This window comes from Odontesthes bonariensis, chromosome 13 (assembly GCF_027942865.1).
Source record: "Odontesthes bonariensis isolate fOdoBon6 chromosome 13, fOdoBon6.hap1, whole genome shotgun sequence".
In the NCBI taxonomy this organism is placed as follows: Eukaryota; Metazoa; Chordata; class Actinopteri; order Atheriniformes; family Atherinopsidae; genus Odontesthes; species Odontesthes bonariensis.
Genome location: NC_134518.1, coordinates 30432570 through 30453260, shown reverse-complemented (window position 1 = coordinate 30453260; position 20691 = coordinate 30432570). Strand labels below are relative to the sequence as shown.

The 20691-nt window shown below is 38.7% G+C and overlaps 2 protein-coding genes across 6 annotated transcripts in view; both read right to left on the bottom strand.

The window, feature by feature from the left end:
* Nucleotides 1–15902, bottom strand: part of tapt1a (transmembrane anterior posterior transformation 1a) — a 39057-nt gene extending 23155 nt beyond the window's left edge. The window contains exons 1-13 of one of the 2 annotated variants that reach the window (XM_075481909.1): nt 15673–15902; nt 13605–13735; nt 12140–12258; nt 11357–11389; nt 8193–8355; nt 6905–7040; nt 6416–6513; nt 6117–6186; nt 3721–3801; nt 2781–2890; nt 2630–2689; nt 1813–1881; nt 1549–1625 (exon numbers count right to left, since the gene is read on the bottom strand). In XM_075481909.1, coding sequence (XP_075338024.1) covers nt 1549–1625; nt 1813–1881; nt 2630–2689; nt 2781–2890; nt 3721–3801; nt 6117–6186; nt 6416–6513; nt 6905–7040; nt 8193–8355; nt 11357–11389; nt 12140–12258; nt 13605–13735; nt 15673–15880 — 1355 coding nt within the window. In that variant the 5' untranslated portion in view covers nt 15881–15902. The remainder of the gene's footprint in view (nt 1–1548; nt 1626–1812; nt 1882–2629; nt 2690–2780; nt 2891–3720; nt 3802–6116; nt 6187–6415; nt 6514–6904; nt 7041–8192; nt 8356–11356; nt 11390–12139; nt 12259–13604; nt 13736–15672) is intronic. The other variant, XM_075481910.1, reaches the window with a different exon arrangement.
* Nucleotides 15903–18177: 2275 nt separating this feature from the next.
* The window catches only part of ldb2a (LIM domain binding 2a), a 93157-nt gene continuing 90643 nt past the window's right edge, over nt 18178–20691 (bottom strand). For all 4 annotated transcript variants that reach the window (XM_075481906.1, XM_075481907.1, XM_075481904.1 and 1 more), the window contains exon 9: nt 18178–20180. In XM_075481906.1, coding sequence (XP_075338021.1) covers nt 19950–20180 — 231 coding nt within the window. In that variant the 3' untranslated portion in view covers nt 18178–19949. The remainder of the gene's footprint in view (nt 20181–20691) is intronic.

Here is a 20691-nt window from a genome sequence, read left to right as displayed (position 1 = left end):
CTGCCTGCAATCCAGGTTAATGTTTGATCTTTTTGTTTTTTAATACAGCAGCTTAATTAGAATGATTATCTTGACCCATCCGCCTGCCATAAAATCCATAAAAAGTTATAACAGTGTTGATAACTTTTTAGGGGCTACAGCTCTAATGAATCCCATGTATCACCTGCTTTCAGTTACCAATGTTCAAACCTTAAAGGTAGGGTAGGAGATCCTGGATTTTGAGTCCAGCGAAGCTGCATTTTGAAAATACACAGGTCAAAAGTCCCAACCCTTTTCTTCACTTTCCCCCCGAAGCCACGCCTCTAGAGAACATGAACGCGCAATGCTCGTTCACGAGCACAAAGGTGCACGAGCGCTGTTCTGACAGCAAGCATCGATCGTTGCCGTATTTATTATGCCAACTATACCTTTAATAATGCTAGGTGCTAGCCAAGCTGGCTCTAGTTTAGCTTCCTGCCAAGCTTCTGGGCACGCGTAATTCGTTCACGAAGAAGGGTACGTGCACAGGGGGAAGGAGGAGCAGATTGCAGCTTGATAGACGCATCAGAATCCAATCATCGTTAACGGTCCGTTCAGTATGATTGGATAGTGTTTTTCCTAGATTGTACGTTCTAGAGGCCACTAAAACTTTTCATTTTTGTGTCAAAACTTTTAATTAATTGGTTGCAATGGGGGTATGAAGAGTATTTCAAGCAATATGTAAAAAAATGCTCCAGAAAAAGAACCCCTACCCCACCTTTAACTCACACTAGGATGTGCAGCATTCTTCCGTGTTTGTGGACATTCCTGTAATGTCCCGACTGACTCTGACGAGTGGATGTGGCAGGATGTTTGGAACTGAGACCGTGTCAGCTGAATCTTTGCCGAGGCACAGCGGTATGTTCAAGCCAGAGCTATTTTTAAATCAGGGGATAGGGAAGGCAAGAAATGGCACTAGAGATGACAATGCTGTGTTCTTCACCCCGAGGGGAATTCGCCAATGGTACGAGACAAGTGGGATCCAGCAAAATAGACTGAATGAAGCTATCAGCAGCATATCGCAGGGAGAATGGGAGGACACAGTGTTAACGCTTATGCAACTGTGTGCATCTGAATCTGAATGCGTGTGCAGACAGCGTCTTCATGTGTTAGTGTGCTTTCATGGCATTAATACAGCATGACTTTATCTTAAACAAAAAGTAAAAATAAATCAATTTTTATTGGAAATAATAATAATAATAATGATAATAATAATAATAACAATTAAAAAAAAATTAAGTGTTAAAATATTCAATAGAATGAAATATTCTAAATATATAGATTCTGACCTGTAAGTTAAACAAGGAAAGGGAACACATCTCATCACTAGATAATATGATTACGTACAACAGAAATCTGTTTCAGCTGATGATCTTAACTTTACTTTCCACAGTGAGGTTAAAATATGAGTGTTCAGTACAATAAGCACAGTAAGGTGAGGGTGAAGAGCTCACTCGGTTTGGATGTCGGGAAGCATCTGCAACAAAAAATTCACACTAAAATACTAGTATTACAAAGTTAAAAGCTTACCCGAGATAAAAGAGGAACACACACGTGCACGACAGTGCTCCCTGCACCTTCACTGAACTCATCACCACTCGGATAAGCTGTCGAATTAAAAAGAAACAAAAATGTTACTTTTTCACTTTAGAGGGGGAAACATCTAAATTGAGAAATATTGAAATAAGCATCTTTTTTCAGCTTGTGGCGTTAGACTCATTTTGGGACTTCTGAAGTTCTAAACTTTTTTTCTTGCATTTCGTTCCTGCAGAGCAATAAACCGCAGTCTCTTACCAGAACAGCTAACGGCAGAGGAATGAAGCCCATCCTCCGTGCCACTGAGTCACTGTAGTCGGTGTAAGCCTACACAGTGACAAATACAAATTACTGCAAATTAACAAAACAGAATCTATAAGCTGTGTGGGCTTGGTGCTGTTTAAGTTTAAAGGGATACGCCACCCCCAGGCCAAATTAAGTGTATCCCCGCATTCCCGAGACATAAATAAGTGTGTGGGAGTGTTTTCCTGGCGACCCAGACATTGTCCGAATCTCACAGCACTGACCACTGCTTGGTAGCGTGTAATACATACATGCTAGCGTCGCCAATCAAAATATTTCGCCCAACGTGAATTAATTTACTTGATTTACCTTCTAATTACTGTGTGAGTGGTGTACTTTCACATCGAGTGCAAATGACTGTGTAAATCTACACGTAAGGCTTGGTTTGCTCATGTCGGTTGGGGAACTAGTTTCCGGTGCAGAAAACACAGCCGAAGCACACTCCCCGCTACATCATTGGGAATCTCCCCCAGATTTACACAGTCATTTGCACTCGATGTGTAAGTACACCACTCACACAGTAATTAGAAGGTAAATCAAGTAAATTAATTCACGTTGGGCGAAATATTTCGAGTGGCGACGCTGGCGACGCTAGCATGTATGTATTACGCGCAACCAAGCAGTGGTCAGTGCTGTGAGATTCGGACAATGCCTGGGTCGCCAGGAAAACGCTCCCACACACTTATTTATGTCTCGGGAATGCGGGGATACAGTTAATTTGGCCTGGGGGTGGCATATCCCTTTAATGTTGGGGATTTAAAAGACTGCTTACATTTTTCTGTCGACTGCTGACAAGATCAAAGGCCAGACTGGCTCTGTATTCGCTGTACACCTGAAAGACATATAGCATCGTACTATACATGTGTTGTGCTGAACAAAAAAAAAACATTGATCAATTAGGGAGCAGCAGGTTTGAATCTTACATCTGCAGGGATGTCGTTGAATTTTGTGATGAAAGCATGTTTAATGATGTCAACTGCAACTTCAGATGTGACGACCATGAAGACGTCGGGTAACAACACCCACAGGTGCTCTGAGGGAAAAAAGACAGATAGTTTTAGAACTTTTTAGGTAGATTACTGAGAGGGTGCACAAGTTAGGTAAGGCTTGAGTGGATATGCTGGACTTTCTGCACACCACATGAGTAAGCTTCACACAGGATTGCTACGAAGTTGCAGCAACAATTTGGGCTGCAACTTAACGCCACTCTTCAGTATCAAGTTATCTGGTCATTGTGGATTAATCAGGCTGTATATTCAATTCAACACAAATTAATACTACTTCATTAATCTCAAAGGGAAATTATACTGCTGCAGTATCAATTATTAGGAGAGATTTTATTTAATGTCATAAAATAGCGTACAACTGTGCATCCGAAAATACATTATGATAAAAAAGGGAAAAACATGAGTTGAAGTGGATTAAATTAAGATGTTTAGTATTTAGTAATTTAAGCAGTTGCTTTCTTCAGTTCTTCTGTGGTTTGTGTAACTATTTAGTAAAAAGAAGCTTCAGCTCTGCTGCTATACATCAGTGTTAGATTTGAGCTGACAGGCCACGTCTGTCAGTGACAGTTCGTCAGTGTTTGAGGCTGGCAGTTGGAGCTGACAGTTTTCAGATAGCTGTCATACAGAAATCTATGATTTGCAAGAGGGAGAAACTCCCCAAGGTGCGGCTGTGGGTCAGCTGGAACAGTAAGAAAGGAGCTGCTCAGCGTATCTGGCTGAAGTTTTTATGATTGCATGCACAGGCCTTAGCGCTGGTACTTTGATAATATCAATTTTTACAATACTTCACGATAAACAGTGCCAGTGCAATTCACACATGTGTTTAAAACTGGAGAGATAGAAAACAGATGATTACCTGGATTCCATGAGAACTGTTCCATATTCCTGAGACAAACAATGAGCAGGAGAACATAGCCGGTGAACCGCTCTTTGATATCTACGGGACGAAATGAACAAAGATGATATTACAAAATCCCAGTTATTGAGAAACCTGAAACCAGAGAGTACGTTGTAATTAAAAGAGCTTCAGTTCAAAAACAGCTGTCTTTGTGTCATCCTGTTGAGCTTTTAGTCAACACTTATTTAAGGTGTAAAATAACATTTATCAGTTGCGCTCCAATTGATATAAAAAAAAAAAAATATCAAAGAAAACTGTTTTTATTAAACAGTTTTCTGCAGCACTGTCTTCACTTCTGAGATGCTCATTTCAGGCACTGGTTTGAATTGGAGCACACTGGGAGTTGTTCCAAGCTGTCATGGTGGGACAAACTTCTACATGCCATTACCTCTCTGTTGGGTGCCCCAAGGCTATTTGCTATATACAACACCCTCTTACACCTGCTTATGCACTCTTGTGGCTTCTCATTTCACTACTATCCAGATGGCACCCAACTGAACCTATCATTCCTAATAGATGACCCTATGGTTTCAGCAAGAGTTTCAGCTCATCTGTCTCACACATCCACACCAATAAACCAAAACCAGGTGGAACTAACCCTCTCTAAGACAGTACTACTGGTCACCCCAGCCAATCATTCTATCCAACACAATATCAACATAAAAATCACGTCTTTAACCATCTCCCTTACAAAAGTTGAAAAACACCTGGGTGTAATATTTATTGTCCTTCTCTTTGCAATCTACATCTTAAAAAAACAGGTTGTATCTAAGTCAGGATGCCACCCATCTCCTGGTACAAGCCGTGGTTAATCAGCTCCTGCAATGCTCTTCAAGCAAGTCTCCCAGTATTAACACTGAGACCCCTACAAATGGTCCACAATACCACAGCATGTCAGGTATTTGATTAACCAAAAGCTTACATATCTGTACTTCCTGTCCTGTACTTATTAAAATTTAAATTCAAGTTAATAATGCTCAACTACTGAGTTACAACAAGGTCTGCACTCAGCTATTTGCAGCTGTAAATGTTTGGCATTCTATTCCCTTTGCAGATAACAGCATGCTAATGAGGGCTAACGATTAGCATACACAGGAAGTGTCCCAAGATGTAAGTGAACGGCAGCTGATTGAGGCTTATCGTCTTCCCCACTCATTTGATTATACCGAGGCGATAAAATGAAAGCCTTTCCCTGTGGGCTTATTTTACCCAGTTTATGTGGTTTCATTTTGTTGTTGCTTAGTTGCAAACCACCAGGCCATGAAGAATTTGTTCACAGGCCACAAGTGATATAGCAAAAAGAAACAATAAAAACAAACTAAGCCTTTAATGAGCATATAATACCAAATAGTAATTGATCCACAATAACACTGAATGCATCATTACTTGACAGACGATTCATGGGTTGAAGTTATCTCCGCCGCAACATCTGCCTGCTGCTTGTGTTGCTGACATGATCAGGTGAGCTCAAGGTCCATTTGTTTACATTATTTACTCTCGTGTCAGTGTGTGTCTGTGATCTGACTGGATATGAAGCCTCAATAGATCAAAATGAAAACTAGTGACTTGACTTAATCCCAGTTCAGTACTCACATTACCTTCTAATAAGCTTTGTTTGTTTGCTGCTTTACTCTTCATTTAAAATAATAAAAATCAGCCACCACCATTTATTTAGGACAATGTCAGCTAATAGCAGTCTGTGCCTGAATGATCGGAGCACCTTTAGAAAACTAATTAAGCCTTCATTTCTTTAAATATCTTTATGCTTGATTTATTTCTTATTCCAGTTTGGTTAAGAATAAAATACTGTTACACATCCAGCTAACTAACTAGAGTAGTCATAATGTTACTGCTGAACTTTTTGCTGTAAGGAATGACCCCCAGTTAATCATCTATGACAGGATGATGAGTTTAGTTTAGTGTTAAAATGTACATCATAAATCTGTTAGTAATGTTTTAGAGTAGCAATATTTATTTTCTGCTTGGACACTTATCATAATTTAATCTGTAAAATGATTATTGAAAAAAAAGGGGTAGACAACATAAGTTTGCTTCTTTCTGCCCCCTTTCATTCAGCATTTGCATTATTGTTTATTTTCTTTTCTTTTTTGTTTTGTTTTAAATTTTGATGAATGAAATAAACAAATAAACTAAACTAAACTAAAAAAGATATGCAGGGGACTTAAAAGGACACTTGAACATCCTTTTTTTTCCCCCTTTTAGCTTTAGCTGTCAGAAAAAACAATATTCTTCGCAGAAGATTCAAAACGTTCTCCATTACAAATAATTATCCTCGATAAGGAATTTTGTGGAGTAAATTTTGAGACTGATGAAAGAGCTGAGAAATATCTTACCACTGTTTGACATTTGGAATAAGTTGTTCTTCTCAAATTTCTTGAACACACTTCCTTTGATCTCCACAAACTGTATTTGAGAAAACAGCAAAATTAAGAAACGTGATCAGAATTGTTATGAAGAAAACAAAAGGACTGACTATTGTTTTACAGCAGCAACGTTTCATCAGCATGCAAATACTTTTAGTGCGATGTTGTTTGTCAGCAGGTTTGTGTTCTCCATTAAAACAATGTGCTTTACATACACATACCAAAGTGTTTGCGCGCGCGTGTGTGTGTGTGTGTGTGTGTGTACTGACATTGTTGGACATCATGATGGTAAGCAGAGACTTGTTGTGTGAATTGAAGGCGACATTGAGAGTGGAGGCTTGGACCATGATGAGGATGGAATGAAGGACTGAGGAAGAAATACTGAGGAAAACAGCTTCATCACTGAACTCCACCCCATTAAAACTTACTTCAGAAACTTAACAAACAGATTACCTCTGATTAAAGCAGTATACTTAATCCTGTGATTATGATAAGCAGTTTTTCTTTTTAGATATTCTCCAACAGAGTCCTCTGCCTCTGATATGTTGACACAGTATTGTGCAATCATGCACAAACTTTAGCAGTGTGGTCTCCACACTTCCTACATTGGGCATCAGATAGTTACTGAGGTTTTGTTTATACCTTAACTCATTACACTTCATTTCAACCAGAGCAAAAATAGAAGAGAAAAGAAATTTACTTCCAAAAATGTGTTTAAACTTAACACCATTAACACCGAGTTCTCATTGGAAGGATACAGACGTAAAAAACGGCCATGAAAAAGTGAGGGATGACTCCTATATTGTCTCTTTTTCGTTCTTTGGGTTCTGTCGCCGTCCAGTAAAGAGCATCCAGGATGTCTTGACCAAAGGAAGAGAAGAGGCGATCTGCAACCTTAAAGAGGAAGGTGGAATCTTAAGTTAATTCAAGAAGATGTCAGACATGGCATATGAAACATTAATGGTTTCATTTGTGTGTCGAAACAATGGCATTCAGCTATAGGTCCCTTTTTCATGAATGTGCCTCACAGCTTCATTCAATCACACCAACAACAGAGGCAGCGACAACTACAGTCTGCTTGTGGCATTTGTTATTCTCAGAAGATGGAAAAGTACATGTGGTGTGACATAATGCACAATACAATGTGTTGAATTCATCTGAAAAGCAGATCACATTCCGCAGCCCATTTCATCTTTTATTTTCACACAATCAGAATTAAATCTTGTTTCTTGGAATAAATGCCATTTTGTCAACAATAACACTGCACCCTGTCGTTTATATTTTAAGAAGAAAGCTGATAAATATATTACGGCCCATCATATCCACCCCTTCAAATACATACTATTATATACCTTACAAAATTTGTCCACAAACACATTAGATGTGATGAATGACAATAATTACGTCTAAATATTTTTACTTGTACTCTTTCCTCGAGATTTTGTTAAATTGTTGTACAGTGAACTCTGTTTTATAACTGTAGAATGATGTCCAAACCCATAACACATCCATAACAAAGGTTAACTTTGGTTTAACACGTTTTTCTGGAGCCGATGTCTGAGATTAAGTAACATGCACTAAATGTAGAATCTCAGAGCATCTCTACTTTCTGTAGCATTTGTGGAGCACTTGCCCTCGGTGCAGTTTGAATTGTCCTGGACATATACACCACCTGTTCATACCAATCAGACGAAATGCTACATTTATTGTGAGGGAAGGCATTGGAAACCCTAGGGGGGGATAAGGGAAGGCTAAACAAAGGAAGCTGGGGTCAAGATTTATCCAGTTGTGTAGATTAAAGGTCAAATTATACTGTAGGTTGTATTAAAAAACTTGGAACATGCACACAAAAGTGAAAACCCGGTTGACTGTAAATTTGGATTTAGTCTGCTTCTGTTGGAACATCTTTGCAAGATGAAGAAGCAGCTGTGACTTCCTGAATACTGCACACATGATACATGAGAATAGTGACTGAAAAAGTATCATAGTGGTACGTGAAGGGATTTAGCAGAAGTTTGTCAGATGAGTGTGTGATGTGTGGGGTACCTCCAACATGTTGTAGATGATATAGAGTTTGATAACAGACTGTCCTCTGATCAGATGATACATCATGGAGTAATCCACGTAATGCATCATGGAGAAGCACAGCACCAGGATCAGGCCCTTCAGCATATCACACACCTGTGCTGGCTGCAGCAGCCGTGAGCCGCTGATCACACACACAAACATACACACACACAGATCAGCCTTTAGTATCAGTACCGACATGAAGACTCAAGCAACTGTTCAGTCCATTGGTGTGTTTCTGAATGCATTTTCCCATGCTGAGACACAGGCTGTTACCTTGCACTACTTAACATGCACACGAGTAAACACTTAAATGTGACTTACACCGAGATGTGATGTGTGCTGACAAATACACATTTTCTTGTTTGGAATGAACATGAAGCCTTTTACAAGCATTTGCAGCATCATCACATGCACACATTTATTTTCCAAGCTTGACATCACCAAGGCTTTGCTTCTCTGGCAGACATGGAGGCCAAATATGCCAAGTCAAGAGGGAAAAGAGAGATTTCTACCAGACCAGCATCGCTTATTACCCCTAGTTATTCAAGCTTTGAGTGATCTGATTTTCATCTCATGACAGACGCAGCAGGACAACACACACAGGGGAAAATTATTCATTTCTGTTCAAAATAAGATGGAAATTATACAAAAGGTGATAACAAGAGGTGATAACACAAGAACTACTGTATGAAATATTAAAGATAGTATCTCTTTTTTATCATGTTTATATCATTCAGAATATTTATATCTTTTATACGACTACTGTATGTTTCTGCCGTGCGTCTCTCAGTTTAAACTACATGCAAGAGATTAAAACAATGTTGTTTCTATCCATCAAACAGACTACAGTGCATTCAGAGTATTCCTGTGTGACTGGGTTTTATGGACATGTTTGTTATAAAGATGGGTTTACCATTTTGCACAGTAATGTCTAAAAAAAAAAAGAATGAGAAAATACACAGTAACCGGAAAATATAACTTTTAAGGTTAATAAATGGTGTCAAACATGTCCAGCTTTCATTATTAATAGCTGTGGCTGGGAGTTGCAGCTTTGGAGCATGTTATGAAAAGGACTGACAAATCCATATGACTGTTTACTTATTCCCCAACTATGACAGGGGCAGCTGGGAAGAGCTGAAGAGAGCTTAATTCTAACACTTCCTGCATATTTTCCATGTCAAATATGAGTGGCTATATGTGTGCAAGCATGCCTAACCACTAAATGACTTTTCTCTCTCATCACATGGGCTGCTTGCTGAAAATATAAATCCAAACTTTAACTTTATGCTTTTCACAAAGAAAAAGCAGCTACTGATTTTATTACTGAAGCATGACTGAGCCCAACTGTCTTGCCGTTGGCTGCAACAAAATGCCGTTCTTAATTACGACTGTTGTGCTTAAAATTATACACGTTTAACATGATTTCATAAACACTAAACACGACCTTCCACTAAATCATTACAAACTACGATACTCGACTGTCTCACCACAAAACACAGCATGACAACTATCAACTACTCTAACAGCGATCATTATTACCTTCATTAACTTGAGCGGCAGATGATTAATTACAAAATGAAAGAAAAAAAAATGTATAAGAAGGGTGGTGTTGGGAGGTTGGATGAGTACAGATCTTAACCACTACAGGAGCTGCCTGCAGACTGTGGGAGGAATAAAGGCCTGAATTCAGACGATGTGTGAATCAACTTAATCATGCATCTCACTGTTTTTGAATCAGTGCACAGCTGAGTGTAAATCGGTGAAGGGAAGGCTTGGGATGAACATCTGGGCTTTTTTTTCCCCATGATATAAAAGATTGATTGTCCTCACATATTGCACTTCCATAAAGGCTAATAACCCATACTGTTTTCCCTTATAGCTATTCACATCCCAAATGAGAAGATCGTGAAAAAAAAAATGGTGCTAAAATAGCAAAAAGGTTTCTTTTCTAATGATGATTTTTTTGTGGTTTGATTTCATGAGGCTTTGGCTCCATCCAGTGGTCACATGGGGAATTGTATCACCATAAAAAGTTTTGGTAAGATACGATAGCTTATGCTTAAAATGCAGTGAGTATTGTTCACTTGCAATGTTCATTTTCTCTGACTGCAATTTTTTTTTTTCCTCTTTTAAATTCAGTGCTCAATGTTTAATGATTTAATAAAGATGAACATAAGTGTACTTTAGCTAGAATAATTATTTGGTCTGTGTTGCAATCTTCCAAGAAATAAAATGAGACATTTAATGAGAGTAAAAGAAGATAATAGGACACCGATATTATGGCTATTATTTGCTGTAATTTTTTATCTGCAAATAATTACCTGAACTACAAAGAAAAATAAATTAAATACATAGATTTTGATTTCTAATCAATAAATAACTTTGAACAGTTACTGCTGACTGACTTTACTTCAGGTTTTACCACATTCATCACTTTTCTCTTCATAGCCTGTGCAGGTATAAAGCAGTTTTAGTATTCAGGTGGTCAAGGCGCTGACACAGAGAAACCTCCTCACACAGCAATTCATTCTGAGCACACAGCTCGCTGGATCCAAAGCTGCTGCTGCTGCAGCCGACTGTTCAAGTCCCTACAAAGCAGTTGTCACCATCTCTATGACACACACGAATATTATGTCTGAGAGCAGTCAGCAGTGTGCTGCGTTCCAAGTAGCCGTCACAGCGTCCAATTCACACTTTATAAGGCTTAAACAACAAGTTTAGAGCCAGAGCCAGAAGAAGCAAAAGCTCGACCACTGATTCTTGTTAGGAAAGCTGGCAAGAGAGCAACAAAAGTGCTTTGCTCTGGTAGAGCAGTTGGGGATATGAAAAGGAAAAGAGAATAAACTCCCACAGACGGCTCTAAAGAGCTGTACAATAATCAGCCCTCCAGCTTGAGACTATGCAGCTACTGACAGACACCACGGTAATGTCAATGACCGAGCAAGCCCAGCAAATATTCCCTGGAATTGTTTTGAAAAACTATACTTATGTGGGTCCAACATGGCGGTTCTGAAGACTGGAATGTGATGTCATATTAATACACAAAATGGAGATGAATGGAGACTGGTGAATTGATATGGGGGGCCACTTCAGGACAGTGATCATGTTTACCAAGCCGCAATAGGCTCGTGGGAGCGTACCTGCTTCTTCTGCAGTAGGGGCACGTGCGCGCCCTGCAGGGGGAGGAAGGTAAGGGGAGAGTCAGGCAGAGGGTGAGGCGGGCGGTAGAGGACGGAGCACCCACTGGGGGGGCGTCAGGGTACATAATACACATATTTGTAAATTTGCTGGATCATTTCATGCTATACCCCTCAATGATCAGAACATTTAAAACGGACTATTATTACCAACTACTATTTTTTTCTTTGCTTTTATTATCTATTAAAAACAAGTGAGCATGCTGGAAGAGAGGAAGTGTAGACACTTTGTCAAGATCTTTTCACACACACACACACACACACACACACACACACACACACACACACACACACACACACACACACACACACACACACGTTTGAGTTTGGTGTTGCAAAAATAAGCTTTACCTGGTTGAATAAAGGAGATAAAATAACCAAGGTTAGGCTCAAAAGTACTGTCTCAATATTCAAAAAGAATATGTAAGGAGGCAGGGCAAAAGTCATGCTCATCAAACAAAGAACAAAACAATATGAACACAAATTATAGGATCATATCAATCATGTATTTGTGTATTTATACACAGCACTTTGCAAAACTTTTGTCACATAAATTTAGACTGGAAGCCGATATGATCACGGGGGTGTGAGTTTGGTTAATAAGTCTTTATGCCGCCTGAAAACAGCTGTATTTCCATCCAACTGTCAAGCAAAATCTAATACAGAGCATTTAAAAGTTTTGCTACACAGAGAATACATTATGAGAGTTTGTGTTTGAGCTCTGACCTGAATCCACAGCACGGCAGAGTGAGGAGGCGGAGCAGCGCCAGCAGGACCCTCAGGGGCAGTAGAGTGAACACATAAAGGAAGGCGTCCGCACAGAGAAAGAAACCGAAGATCATCAGCTGAAACAGTCACACAACAACACCCCAAAGTCAAAAAGTTGTCAGCGTCAATACAGTTTGCTAAGCAGACACAAAAACCTCTAAAAAAAAGCCAAAGTGGGAGGCTCCTCGTGAATTTGAGCTGAAAAAAATGACTTCCACATCCTCTGTCTCTTTTCCACAGAGGGAAAAGCAAAGTGAATATTAACAATCAGATGTGATGCAAAATAAAAGAAATATTTGACCTAAAGCCAGTCATACAGCAGGCACATACCTTCACAGTTTCCCATACATGATGAGCCATTACTTTGTCATTTTATTTTGGCTTATAGAAGAATTGCATTTAAGCTGTCTGATTTCATCTGAATTTTTCCTCCAAGAAGATAAATATGTAGGCCAGGAGTATTGGTGGAATCTGGTGGGAGGGTTTGTCCCTCATTGGTGGATTTTGTGTAACTTGTGATGAAGCCTTGTCAGGTACCCTGAAGTTGGCGACTGTTTAAAATAGCACCGTCATTGAGGCCTTTTATATTTACACACATTCCCCTGATTTACCCAAGGAAAATAAAATTCAGCCAGGTTCATGTTGCTCTGTGCCTGTTAGAACGTACCCCTGCTCACAGCGGGCCCCCTTGACTCTGAAAACTGTGAATTAAGGCCTTCATGCGTGCAAATGCAGAGGACGGTCTCATGAGACTGCGCAACTATATTGAGCTGCTTATTCAAAAAACTGTTTTTTATGTAAAGAAGAAAAATAACAGATTAGATATGGTCAAATTAAAACATGAGATTCCGGAAAAAAAAGCAGCTGATGCACTCAAAATGACCTTAAGTTTTATGTTTCAATAGTGCCACCTGGTGGCTAACATGAAGAACAACAAAAATATATATAAAGAACAGTAAGGGTCATTGTTCAAATAAGACTTTTGCTGTATTTTCAGTATCAATTCATATTAACACTATAATTACTAAATATGATGTATTATTCAGTCAAAATAATTTTTAAACAATGACTAAATCAATAAGTGTTACAAATCCAACCCTACCAGGCCACACTATGATCTGAGTGATAACTTGTACAATTACATCTGACATATGTTTAGTGTGTTTACTTGCTAAATGACTAAATAGTCAAAAGAAAAGTGTGGGGTTTATATATTTTCCAAGTAAACGGTGTATTGAGGGTTAGTGCAGGACATTCAGTGGCTCTGTAAAGTTTAGGAGTGATGCGCTTTGTAGCAGCTCCAGGTTAACAGTCTGTAAAATGATAATGTGCCTTCTGTTTTCTGCTGGGAAAAAACAGCAACCAGATGGAGATAGCTGAAGAGAACAGAGGGCAAGAGTTGGCGGCCTTCACTGTACGTTACCTTCTCCAGCTCCTTGGGAATACGCATGCATGTGTAAACTCTCTCCCTGCGCTCGGTGTACTTTGCCTCATTGTGTTCCAGGAAGTAACCTCTGGTGAGTTCTGCGCAAATGAAGCGTGTCAGCGACGGATCTGGAACAACAGCGACAGTGTTACCACAAAGCCATTATCTGCAGCGATTGGAGCTGTCAACACAATGAGACTCCAATATTATGAGTGTTACAATGAAGTGAAAGAGGAGGAAAGTTCTCAGAGTTATGAAGACTTTTCTTATTTCAAGCTGAACATGCTTATTCCATTTCTTTGTGATATTTAGTTTCAGGAGGTTTATGCGATTATCCTTAAGAAAAGTACAGTCTGTTATAAAACTTCAACAACTCGCTGTAGCTGAGTAAATGAAGCTATGATTGTAGCTAAATATTTTCATTAACAACAAATCTGACAATTACAATAGAAGCTAATTATTTCAACAACTGGTCTATTCAGTTTGCTGTCAAATAAAACTTTAAATGGTTCAGTTGCTTTTCTGAACAAATAATCAACAAATAATCTTAGCATTTCAGCTCTTTATGTACATCATTAAAAGCCAAAAAAAGGACACTCTTAACCAACAATAAGAGAATATCTATTATGAAGAACTATGCAGAGCAAACAGAAACTGTCTGCTCTAAGTGTCCACGTATTTAGTGATTTTTTTAACACTTCAGCCAGTTAGAACATGTCAAACACGTCATGGCTCATGTACCGAGGACAGAGATGAGTTTATTGACATGCTGTGATCTACATTAAAACATTGTCTCAACTTGCAACAGTTTTGGTGTTGCATACAGAACTGAAACATATTGGGTTAAATTGGGTTGACTGTTGGGGTATGAGCACACCTGGACTGCAAAGGCAGTTCATAATCCCACTGAATGGAGTCCAGGGCAGGGCCATGCATCTGTACTTCAACTGTAAAATGTCTTTATTGTTCTAATCAGCATGTTCTCTAAACCACAGTGAACTTTAGTCGTACTTTATACTGTTGTGTATTTATTCAACTGTGTTTGCCTGATATCTGATGTACCCATTTACAAGATAAAGACTGTACAAGTCAAACAGGGTTAAGGGAGTGTGTGCAGCCTAAAATAATACATACTTTAATTTTGGTCCCTTTTAACCACTTTCTTGATGTGTTATAATATCTCACTGTAGTACCAGTGAATATTCACCTCAACAATGGTCGATTTCTACATCAAAACTTAATATTTCAGGAAGCAGGCAAAATATGTTTTAATTGTAGAGGTATTATTGTTATATATAGTAGTTAAAATGTATTCTTATGGAAAGAGGCTTCAAATAAAGTGCAAGTCATTTTACAAAACATCTATATTCTAAATCCCCTTTGTAATGTAAGACACCTATTAGGGTCAGTTTATTGTGATATCCAGTGGAATACGGTGCAATGTGTAAGAATTCTGCCCCATTCACCTGTGGAGTCTTCTTCTGAATTGCAATGCAGTCTGAATACTGTGTGAGGCTACTCTTTTGGGTGGCAGAGATAAAAAAAAAATTGAAAGAAATCGCCAACAGACAGAATCTGAAGGGTGTCGGAATGAGATTAACACCTGGACAGGATCATAAGTCAACACACTGGTGTGAAACCACTACGGTTACTTATGGTACTGGCAAACTTTGAGCACACACAGAAGCCAATATTAAGCCGTGTGAACTAATGCTCAACATTATCACACCGATAAAAGATAGGATCAGTTACTTGCTATGTAGAATGGCTAAATTGTGTGTTTTGGGTTAAAAAAAAAGCAACGGCCGGTTCATTATTAGCTAGTTAACGAGGCTAGCACTGACTGTAAACAAGCTCACAGCTGTTACACTACACAAACGTTAACTCGCTGGGGTTTTGCAGCTAATTTAAACTGAACACTACTTACACCTACAAAAACGTTGTATTTGTTAAGTCACGGGAGCGACAATGCAAATGCAAAGTTTAAAAAGACAGATTAAAACCTCAAAGACGTTTAACGGTTGCAGCTGTGGATTAACGTCAGTTGGGGAGACCTGGCGGTTACCTGCTGAAAGCTCCCGCTGCTCCCGCTCCTCCCTCTGCTCCCTCCTGACAGCGCTTATGTCGTAAAATCCAAGCGTCTCTGGCAGCTCCGTAGTTATCCCAATCTTGCCCGACCTGTGCAAATCGTCCCATGGTCTTTTCAGTCTTTTCCTTAGCTCAATTTCAGCTTCTTTCTCTTCTGACAGCTCGGTCCCCGACAAGTCCGCCATCTTTACTTTGGTCACCGCATGCGTCGCTACGTGCAACGTCATCGCAGAGCAGGAAAAACTAATCAGTGACCTGATGAGTTACGTCACATGGTAGATTTATGAGCCTATTTCAAAATTATCCAGAGTTTACAAAGGGAATATTATTTTGAAATCATACAAATGCACTAATGATGACATTCATAATTATTGGAATTACTTTTCATGTGTAAGATATTTACATTTACTCTTTCTCAATTTGAAAAGTGGGCTAAATCGCTGTCAAACTATTTTTAAAGTGTAAAATATAGAGACTTTAAGAATTTTTTTTACATTTGTTTTAGAAAGAATACAGATACCGTTGTGAAACTTTTGAAATAATTATTTGTAAGTTGTTGTATTTATGTCCAGCATATTTTTCGAAAAGCTTCACTTATGGCACTATTGGATATAGTTGCAGCACCTCAAGTTCTCCAGCTGGTGTCACCAAAGTACTAGCAAATCATCCTGGATTTAAAGTCTACCCAACAACAGCACAGAGACCTCTATACATTGAGTTATCTGGATAAATAACATGCATTCACGTTACCAGTTAAACACTTTTCTAGGATATTCAACGTAACTATCCAGGCTACTCAGTTTCTGCTTCAAACTTTATTATTTTTATAAACTAAGCAGAGAAGATTGATCACAGAATGTTTTGAATCTAACTAAATGTAAAAGCGATTCACATACACCTTTTCCTGAAAACCTATCCTGACATGCATCTGCTGGTAAACAGTGTCACTGACCTTAGTCAGATAGCATACAGTAGCTACAGTTGACGTTTGAGAAAAAAATTCTTTGTGCAACAACATCTTAAATCTTCCAGCATGCATTAAAAAAAAAAAGCTTAAAGTTGCATGAACCTATATTTAAGAGTTTTAATTTACAAGCAAATGTATGAGCATATAAAGTAGTCATTACAGTAATTTCTTGTTGAATATTGGTCATCTTAATCTTAATATTTAAAATCATTAAAATGTGAAAACTCTATCTCTTTTATTCTGCAACATCATTTTCTATATTGGACATTGACATCAAAAGCTGCTATAGAAAGGAGATGTTGACAAAAGGTGATGATTCATTTTATCCCATAAAGGTAAAGTGAACGAAGCTCTTTTTCCATTTATTGATAGAAATGAAAAAAAGATAGAAATAGATAAAAAGAAAGACGGAACAAAAAATATCACAACCTAGAAATAAAGTTTTCTACAGTAAAGTTGATGATTATTAGCACTATTTGGATTTGCAGCTGGGAGTTTAATTGCACCCAGAACCTCCTTAAATTTGCCAAAGAAAATACCCAAAGATTATTTTCTTTGACCTAAAGTGGGTGAAAAGACTAGCCTAGCAAGCCAGACCCGTACAGCAAAAAGCTGTAGCCTAGGGGTGTGCAAAATAATCGTCATGACGATGCATTGCGATTCTAATTTTCGCGATCTACTGCATCGATTCTGGACGCCAAGTATCGATTATTTAAAAAAAAAAAAAAAAAAAATTTTTTTTTTTTTTTATGCCTTTAATGATAGGACACATGCAATTGATGCATTTCGCTGCAAGGGATGTTTGCAATATATGTATATATTTTTTATAGTTGTATAAAGCCTATGCACTTTTTTTGTCTGTACTGATCATCCCTATTTTATTATTTTAAGTTTTATAAATCCTATGCACTTTTTGTGATGAGTGTGTCCAGTAATAGTAATATTTGTGTCCAGTAATATTTGTTTTAATGGCAATACCTCCAAAAGTTGTTTCAATAAATACAGTTATGAATTGATTTGCTTTGAGTTATGTATCAATTGAAGACACTATCCAGATCATACACAGCCAGTCAGCCACTGGTAATGGCTGTATTTTTTTTTTAAGTATGTTCAGTGAAAATATCGCAATGCATCGCGATGCATCGCAATAATTCAAGTATCGTGATGCATCGTGATAGAATCGCATCGTGGCATGTGAATCGTGATTCGAATCGAATCGTGACTTCTTTGCCAATACCCACCCCTACTGTAGCCCCGGAGCAAATTCCATTTGCGGCCGCAAGGGGCGTCTAGATTTCTAGGCTAGGCTTATTTTCTGCATATGTTCAATAACAACTAGGAATTACAGCTACTTATTATGTTTACAGGACAAACATTTTTAATTTGTCAAATTAATTTGAATTCATTTCGAAATCTTTTCTTATTTTGTTATGATTTAGAGTTAGTAGGTCAATTAAATCAAATTATTATGTCCCAACAAAAAGACAAGAAAACAGCTGGCTTCACACACACACATCATGTTTGGAACCAAGGCATATTCACCTTCTTTGTAAGCACGGTTTATTGGCACACATAATGGTAAAGCATACATACCAGACATCAGATATGACACTGAACACCTCTGCTATATAATGTACAAATGGTGTCTAATAATACTAGGCTCAAACATATTTAGAAATGTGTTAGCTTCCTTACAAATGCACAAATAAATACCCTTTAGATCCAATTGTATAAAGACACCTGTAATTGTCTTTTTGCCCATTTTCAAACAATAGTCCAACAAAAGAGATCAGGGATATACTGGGGTATCAGTTCAATTAAAGATTAAAGAACAATTGTGAACACAAACACAGGGATCTTGAAGCGTTTCTGTGGGGTGGATGGGATTTCATCTCTTTTCCAAAATGTAAAATCTGCTCATTCCAACGGTTTGTCACAGCATACTCAACGAATATGACCATGTGACGGTGGGGTTGTTTATAATGTTTCTGATGGAGCGGGACATTAAATGTTTGGTTCCAAAAGAGGTTCACCAGTCTCCATCCAAACCACCCGACAGAAATCAGAAACTCTGGTACAAAACAAAACAGCTGCCATATCCAAACTGCTTTCAGTGGCTGATTTACAGTGGACAAAATAGATCCCACCTCTATTTACAGAGCTACAAACCTTGTTACAGTGTTCCCAAACTGATGAACACAAAAAGAGAATCTGATTGATGTGTTTTAAAAAGCACATATATCAAATAAAATAAAATTCTTAAAAAATCATGCAGGAAAAGGCTTTAGTATCAGTTTGGGAGTAGGTCGTTAAAGGGAAAGAAGTCCAATTTTCCAGGAGTAAAGAAAAAAAAACAACAATGATGCATTAACGCGTGTCGGCAAAGTTCACATACTGATCGGCAAAATTACAATGTGATTGCAAAGGATTCTGAGAGAAGTAAAATACCAATAGACTACGAACACAATCAAAATGATTTGCATGAAATCACAATCTGTGACAACCGCAGTAATGTGGAAAAAGGATCCTAGGACACGATTTCCCCCTCGTTCAAAAAAGCCTCCATATCGGTGGAGAACTTTTATTTCCTCTTAATTGGAAATGAAAAAAAACAGCGAGAGCAGAAACAAACCAACAGCCGACTGAATTTCCAATAAAAATGCAATTGCCTCAAACAATGTTTCATCTGTCTCCGATGAGGTGAGATGCTTCCATGGGCTCCGTTGGCTGTTAAAAACCACCTTCCCTTCGTGGGCTCACTATTTCTGAGACATTTTGTTTGTTGTTTTTACTCTTCTTCTTTCCTTCCTACTGTCTGCTGTCAGTGTGATGACTTGTGACCTGCAGGTCAACCAATCACAGCTGTGGTATTCCACTAGACGAAAGGTTTGTATCTGAGGGTCCAAGTAGGAGAATTTGATCTGAAATTTTCCAGTGGATTCTTGGGAAGAAAAAAAAAAAAAGCCCCCCGTCTGTGTTGCTGTTTTTACATAACAGTTGCATACAACTTGTATGCATATCTTGTCTGTGGATATTGCTGAGCAGTGCAGCTAGTTCTCAGTGTTCTTCTAGGGGTTATAATGATTCAGAGAAGAAGAAAATATCCCAGATGGACATAATTTGGCTGGACATGCCGACGGTGAGTTTGCAGATAAGGATTCTGATTCAGTACAATGTTATAAGGAGTAGTAGCACTGCCCTCAGGGTAGGGTGAAGAGGTTTAAAAGTCCAGTCCACATGGAGCCACGGATCTGTTGTTTTCTTCTTCTTCTTCTTTTTTTTTTGTTCTACTGTGAAGGTTGGGGCGCCGTGCTCTCGGGCTTGCTGTCCTGGGAGGCGGGGGGTTTGCTGCTCCAGGGGGTGTTGTTTCCCAGAGCCGGGGAGCTGTTGAAGTCGTCCTCATCATCCAGGCCGTTGGTGGCGTCGTACTGCGTGTTCTCCAGACGAGTGATCAGACGCTCATCCTCGTCCCCGAACTCGCCACCCATCAGGGTCGGCTCGCCCACGACCATCACATCCTGTAGAGATGGAGAGAAGAAAAGAGGAGAAAACTTAAAAGGGGTTGCACATTTTGAAGAGTCATGCTCAAACTGTCCTTACAGCGTCTCATGCCCTTTGGATGTTGACACCGACATCAGTCTCTAAATTCTCTTTTTGTATTCATTTTACTCCCCAGTTAGTGAATTATTTGAAGCGGTCTTGAACTTGTTTTGAAATCTGGTCCAGAAATGTGATTGTGTTTGATTTTGTGCAGGACCGGCCATATGAAGCCTCAAGGTTTTTTTAAATTTATATGCCAACGTGAAGGAGAAGTCATCCGATAAGAAATTAATGCAAAATCTGTTTCATCTAATTCCCAGACCAAAGCACTGAATATCAAATGAACACTGATGCACCCAAAATTAACTCATGTAACTTCAAATAAATGATTATGTATGTTGTCTTTTTCCACTGATAAGAAATTAATCAGCCACCTTTTAAACTGAAATACTATAAGGTCATAAAGACAAACATTTACAGAGACTCTTC